Source organism: Phalaenopsis equestris, unplaced genomic scaffold (assembly GCF_001263595.1).
Source record: "Phalaenopsis equestris unplaced genomic scaffold, ASM126359v1 Scaffold000135, whole genome shotgun sequence".
NCBI classification, from domain to species: Eukaryota; Viridiplantae; Streptophyta; class Magnoliopsida; order Asparagales; family Orchidaceae; genus Phalaenopsis; species Phalaenopsis equestris.
Window position 1 is genome coordinate 90,256 of NW_018164577.1, and position 7,424 is coordinate 97,679.

At 30.7% G+C, this 7,424-nt stretch overlaps 1 protein-coding gene across 3 annotated transcripts in view; it reads right to left on the reverse strand.

The window, feature by feature from the left end:
• Window positions 1–7,424, reverse strand: part of LOC110021571 (MADS-box transcription factor 21-like) — a 16,324-nt gene that overhangs the window by 2,759 nt on the left and 6,141 nt on the right. For all 3 annotated transcript variants that reach the window (XM_020720113.1, XM_020720114.1, XM_020720112.1), the window contains exons 3-7: window positions 6,209–6,284; window positions 4,952–5,016; window positions 3,819–3,918; window positions 3,590–3,631; window positions 3,438–3,479 (exon numbers count right to left, since the gene is read on the reverse strand). In XM_020720113.1, the coding sequence (XP_020575772.1) occupies window positions 3,438–3,479; window positions 3,590–3,631; window positions 3,819–3,918; window positions 4,952–5,016; window positions 6,209–6,284 (325 nt within the window). The remainder of the gene's footprint in view (window positions 1–3,437; window positions 3,480–3,589; window positions 3,632–3,818; window positions 3,919–4,951; window positions 5,017–6,208; window positions 6,285–7,424) is intronic.

Here is a 7,424-nt window from a genome sequence, read left to right on the forward strand (position 1 = left end):
TATATATATATATATATATAAGAGCTCTGAATAACTTTTAATCAAAGATTGAAAGTTACTTGCTTAAAAATTGGGCATCAAGATCTGTGCAACACCTCGAGATTCGTGCTTCTCTTGCGGCCTCTTGCCGTTTGGCTTTGCTGAGGAAGTTTTTGTATGGGCATCCTAAGCTTAAGCTTATTCGACGTGATTTTGAGAATTTTAAACTTAAAAGAAACTGACAAATTGAATTGTTAGATGACAGACATATTATTATCCAGTTGTCTAAAGAAAGGGAATTACACATGGCTTTTTGTAAGTAAGCTCATGACGATTAATAATAGAGCGAAGAAACTTCTGAAGGACTGTTGATTTTGATCCTCAAACTGAACACCTAATTGTCCCAGTTTAGATTGAATTTCCAAGCCTTAAGCTTCATTTATACAATCATGAAGTTGTTTTCTCACTGGCATCCATTTTTGGGAGACCTCTCAAAGTGGCACCTTCTCCACCTCTAGGCGTGCATCTACTCATGTTCTTGTTGAAAGGGATATTACCTAAGTCCCACTAGAAGAAACTTGGATTGGATCTTCTCACCATGGATAATGACAGAAAGTGGTTCTTGAACAACAACCACTCTATTGTTCTAATTGCAGGATGTTTGGTTATTTTGAAATTCAATGTTAACACTTACAACCTGAACTGAAAAACAGTGATACTAAAAAGGGGAGATGTCAACCTATCAATGGAAGATACAGCCTTTACTCCAAAGGAGGTGGTTGGAGTGGCAAGTGATGATGTTACTGTTAAGGCTGAGGTGAATGGGGATGTTTCTTTTGATAAGGAGGTGGAGAAATGCAGAGGGGATGTAAATGCTGAGGTTGTTGAGGTGGAAGAAGGGGGAGTGGTGGAGAACAATAACAATAACATTTTTTTGCAAGGGAAGGATTGATTATTCAGAAATTTAAAAGAAAGAAGAGATTTAATGAGTTGCTTCATTTCAGAGAGGAAAATATAATTAATGCTGAGGAAGGTTACTATTCTGAAGGAGCGCATCAACACAACCTTATTAGAGGATCTAGGAGAGGAAAATTGATGCATCATGTTTAACATACTATTTTTGAATATTAGGGGATTAGCTGACACACTCTCCCTTAATAGAATAAAATTTCTGCGCAGGGTTCACAAGTTGAAATTTTTTACTGTTTTGGAACCCTTAGTTGTAGTAAATGTTGAAAAGGTTCTTAGAAACTTTAAAAAATTTCATTTTTTAGGAATTATTCAAAGAAAATTTGGTTATTCTGGAAAAAAAAAAAATCACCTTGACCTTGATTGGTGACGATTCTCAATTTCTTCACGTATATTTTGAAAAGGACGATTTCAAAGGGTTTGGCCGCATTTGTTTATGCAAGCTCTATATGTCCTGCTAGGTTGGAACTCTGGAGTAAATTAATTACTTTAGGTGGAATTGCTTTGGAAAGATAGTTTGTGTGGGACGTCTTTAATATGATTAGGAAAAGCTCAGAAAAAAGGGGAGGTAGGAAGGCTGAACCTTCTCTCATCTTAAAGTTCTGTGACATGGCTAGGGAGACTAATCACTTTGATCTTAGTTCCAATGGTCCTAAATTCACTTTGAAGGAGGGGGAATTTTAGGGAGAGATTGGATCGAGTTTTTGTAAATCAGGAATGTTTCAGTACTTACAATGTACTTAAAGTTCTTCATCTTAATGGAGCAGGTTCTGACCAAAGACCATTATTATTAGTATTTGATTCATTCTTTAAACCATCATGTTATCATTTCTGATATCTCAATATTTGGTCTTCTCGACCTTCCTTAATATTATTGATATGAAAATATGAGGGGCAGTCACTGGTTCAATCTCTAGTAACTACATCGCTTCTGTTGTATTAGATGCTTCCCAATGTGCATATACAATTATTGATGTAAAGACATGGTTATCAAGGTCCTCATGCGATTCAAATCCATCTTGACTTTATTTATTTTTTATTTTGAACGAGTTTATTTAGGTATAAAATATAACAAAAGCTGCACATTGAATATTTATCTACATTTACTTGGTTAATGCTTTCACCATTCTTTTCTATTTGACCTTAATGTTATTAATTAACCAATTTTATCTCTGATCAACTAATTCTAATGTTGATTAATCAACATTTCTTGAGATCATTTTTTCAATTAACCGAGTCTTTAAATTCATTGCAATTAATTGATCATTTAGAGCCTTACTACTTAATCAAGTCAATAGATGAGTTTTAATAGATGTTTAAGTAACAAACAATCAAAATCAGAATGATACAATTTTTTTTTTAATGTTTAATGTGTTTTTCTTGTCAAGAAAACTACAAGGCATGCTCAAGCAAATGATATGTAAAGCTCGGAGCAACTTGTTTTATAGGGAAAGCTATGGGGCACAATCATGTTGGGGTGTCACGTGATTTGTTTCATTAAAGTTTTGGAAAGATATATCAATCAATTTTGCAAATAATCTTTTTCCTCACTTTTTTGTTATTTTTATCATTCTAAGAAGGTGATGTAGATCTAAATAATTTCAAAATGGAACACAATGTCACTTACAAAATATGAAATACTAAGAGATGCTCCCTAATTATTGGAATATGGAGCAACTAATTTACATTATGGAGGTTCAAGAGGGAATTTGAGTTTGCAAACAAACAATTTTTCCCAACAAACAATAATTTTTTTTTTATTTTCTCGTATTAAGAAGGTTACAAAGGCATGTTCATGGAGGTGGCATAGTGAATGATAATGACACATACATTGGAAAGTCTATGAGCGAGAGAGAGGAAGAGAGAGAGAGAGAGAGAGAGAGAGAGAGAGAGAGAGAGTTTGGGCATGAGGCTTAGGGGTTTATATGAGAGAATAAGAATGGTGAGAGAAAAAAAAAAACACTATGCTAGCAACAAGTAGAGGGGGATGTTAAAATGGGATGAGTGAAAAATTGCAAGAGCATAGAATAACTGCAGGGCTTTGTTCACATGAAAAGGAATCAATAAAGAAACCCATGCAAGATGTTGGATTCTGCCTTAATAAACTAAAATAATGGCCATACATGTCACATGAAGAAGAGATCTCAAGCTCATATTAATGTGTTCTTTTTTTCTTTATATTGGTAAACAATAGTGTGACAAAAATTATAACAATAGCTGTCAAAAAGGAGAAATAATAGAAGACTTCAAGAAGAGCACACGATAAACCCTTAAAATATCACTAATCACTTACAATAATTAGTGACAATTGATAATATATTTTTGGTGTACTTATAGACAATAGTTGTGTAATATTCTTCACTAATCAATGCTTTGCTTGAACATTTTTTCCATATAAGTATGTCTAAGAACTTAGCTTAAAAATCTTGGTGTTTATGTATCGAGAATTCTCAAGAGAAATAAATGAAGAGAGACATTTTTGTTGTTACCTTCGCTCTAAGAAACATATTTTCACTTTGTAGAGCTTCTTCCTGTAAATCCAAATTACAAGTCAAAATAAGGAAGTTAAAAAATGTTAAACTCTAGATAATTAATATGAATTATGATTTTTCATGGAGTGGTGTGAAATAGTGGCTCTTACCCTCTTCTGCATGAACTCGATTTCTGAAAACAACATCTCTTGCTTAAGAAAGAAAACACCACAAGATTAGCAAATACTATCAAGAAAATTCATTTTTTCTCTATTTTTATTTATTGGCTAATCTTACCAACTTATTCTTGTCTATGCTTACTTATTACAGTGTTGACTGAGGAACTCTTACTTAATTCTCTTCAAAATAGATTAAGTCAAAAAATTCAAAATGTGTTACCTTCTTTGACCTAATTCTTGTAATGGCTCGTTCAAGTCTGCTTTCCAATTGCTTGAGTTCTTTTATGGATAGAGAAGCCAAACCCTCACCAATTAGGTGCCTAAAAATATTTGTCGTGTTAGGAGGAACAATTGTAGTTTAGTTCTCAATTATTATGTGTGAAGTGTGACATTCTTTATAAAAAGTTACAACTTTATTTGAAAAATTCTAATGCTATTACACATATTCCTATTATAAAAAATAGCACAATAACAAAGGTAAAAGAAACAAGAATATCCTTAATTATAGGAATATATTATAATAATAAATAATTTAACTTCCTAATAAATATTAAATGCATGGGATAATATGAAAATGGTGAAATAACAGTTCAAATAAATCTAAAACCCTTGCTTAAATTCTCAATACTACAACAAGGAGTATTAAGGATGTGTATAGTGCAAGAATAACAAAGAAATTTACACCAAAAGTTGTCTAACTCTTCAAAATTAACAATTCAATCCAACCTGCACTAGAATGAGATGTGCTTTAGAAAGAGCTCAAAATAATTGCGAGATCAATATTGAACTAACCTTTATTATGACTGAAAGTGAAAATTATCATGAAACATATTTTCTTCAAAAAAGGGAACACGATGAATTATCGTGCGCAGAGCTGTTATGAGAGATGAAATCATCACAAAAAAAAAACAAAAAACAAAAATGAGATTGATTTAGAGCCATGGCTCCGACAATGCAATAAATATTAAAAACATCTAAGTTATTTGAATAATTCAAATGGTAGTGCAAATATGAAAAATAAAGATAAAAAAAAAAGAAAAATAAGAAAAGTACAAAATGTTCTCCATAATCAAAATATATTATAATAATAATAGGTACTATAGATTCCTAATGAATATTAAATATAGATGATAATATTAATATGATAACCTAGATAACAATGTGGTGGGCAAAAAGATTAGTATATTCAAACAAACTTTGTAATTACCTTGAAACAATATATATCCAGGGAAACCCCATGCATTTCTTATGAGGTCAAAATGGTAATAGACAAATATGTTCCTCCTGACCCCACTTGCAGACTTTCAAAAATTCTTTCTTATAAAATAGAATTATTGTTCTATGAGAGCTTACCTATTTGCATTTTGCAAAATCTGCATCTGATGACGCAACTTTGCTGCTTCCTGCTGATAGTATTGCTGCATTGAAGTCATTATTTGGAGAAGATGAGTAAATAAACCTTATAAACCAAGCTTAGTCATTACTTAAAAACATCATTCTTTGCTCATTATTATGATTTAATGGTTACTTTTGAAAAAGAAGTTCATTAGGTAATTTAGTTAATGTTCAGCTGCTAAAGTGTAAATGATGTAATTCAAGTAAAAAAGTTATGATTTAGCAGTTAGTGACAAATATTGTAATTAAATGAAATTTTTATGTTGCCCTCATAAAATCTGAATTTTTTCATTATCCAAGCTTGAAAAAGGACAACATAAGTTAGTTTTTAATTAGCTCTATGAAGAGAATCATTATATACCTTAATAATCTGATCATTTAAATATTTTTTTGCTTTGCATCAACACAAGTTTAACAAGCTTGATTAAGCTTAATTTCAACAAGAGCTCGTTAAGATTATTGGGACAAGCAGCATGAGATTATTATAAGCAGGATTTAAGCAAGATTTACCTCAAATACAGCTAAACTTTTTTTTTTAATTAATTTTATTAAGATTTTATATGTTTTTGTTTTCATTAATTCAGTTGCAACCCTAACAATTCAGCTTTTATGAGCCCATTTCTTCTTAATTATGCCTATTGAACTTGTTTAATGACTCCCAAAACTTCAGATTTTGACAAAACTAAATTAAACAACTTTGAAATCATAGGTTTTCTTATGTTCTTCCACAGAAATAAGCCAACAAAATGGATATCAATTATATCAATTTCCCTTAAAAGAAGGGACATTTACATAAATACCACACAATTCCTATGTATTTACATATCAAACACCAAAACTTTAATATTTAAACTCATATCACTCAATCTTTAATATCACATCAAAAATGCAACTTTTAGTAACCTTTTAAAGCCAAATGCAACATTTTATGCATAAATTTATAGCACAAAGGCGGTATAAATGTAAATATCAAATTATGGGTCATATATATGTAAATTCATAAGAATTGTGTGGTGCATATGTAAATTTTCCTTAAAGAAAATAAATCCTTTCTTGTATACCTTCATGAGCAGAACAAAAGTTCTTAGAATTTGATAGAGTAAATAAACTGGAAAATCTGGAACAAAACTTGCTAAATAAATAATAAATCAACATGCTAAACTCATTAATGTGAACGGTAAATAAGCTTAATCTACTTCTATCCAAATTGCTTACTTGAGAGTTAATCTCCACGACAGAGTTTGGACCGTTAGCACTTGTGCTCTTGTACCTCTCAATTGTTGACTTTGTGCTAAATATACAAAATAAATAAATAAATAAATAAATAAATAAATAAAACCATATATTGATAGGGTGTAAGGATGCTATTAAACACAAATGTTCATGCATGTGTTAACCGTTATTTGAATACCTAAGGCCTATTCGCATGTTCCGGGCATGTTAGTGCCCTCGACGGATCGAAAATATTGAGAGATTAATTTAAGCATTATTTTACTTACTGGGGTGTACTTTATTGTGTATTTCATCTTGATTGGTTGTCCATACGCACATTTTACATTCTCAATATTTTCTCCTCGAGAGCAAACGTCCTCACAAGTGAGAAAAAATTTCACGTCAAGAGTCCAAATGTATATCTACATCCTAATTACAACAACATATTGAGGTGTGGCGGCTCATTTGAGGCCCACATATAAAGCTCATATTCGGCCTCATTTGGGACCCACATATAAACCCCATATTCAATTTTAGCAATGCATCGTACGACCCCGCCCGAAACATACATGATTTATTTGATAGAAAAAAAATGAAATATTAGGGTTTAGGTTTAGTCTTTAATGAAAGAAATCTCTTAAAAATGTACTTTCAGAGTATCAAAGAGAAAAAATATGTGGCAATTGATAGACGGAGTGACAAACTTAAAGATGAAAAGTCTACAAAATGTCAATAATAATGAAATAACGATGAATTTAGCTATCGATGTTAATTATTTAAACTCGTCGATAAATTTAATATCATAAATCCTATATCATGTTAAAATGTATTATTTAAAATTCTTTCGAGGTTCAGATCACATTTTTTGACATTTTGTTTCATATGATGTTTCTAGGCATGAGGTTATAAAAAATATAAAAGCATATTTTTCAAGAAAATGATATTATCGAATCTCTAATCTTGTTTTAAACAATGTGTTTAGCTATTTTAAATATATTGATTTTTTTAATGAACTTATCTTTTTAATAATGAGAGTACAAAGGTGACACAAAAATATTTTTCATTAAAAAACTTCTTTAGTGCTTAAGAATTATTTTAAACAATGTATAATGTTTATTTGAATCATATTTGGTTCTATATATTCAAGATTTTCCAATAAACCTTACATAATAGGCTTGAGGGTGCAAGGATGGTACGAATATATATATATATATATATA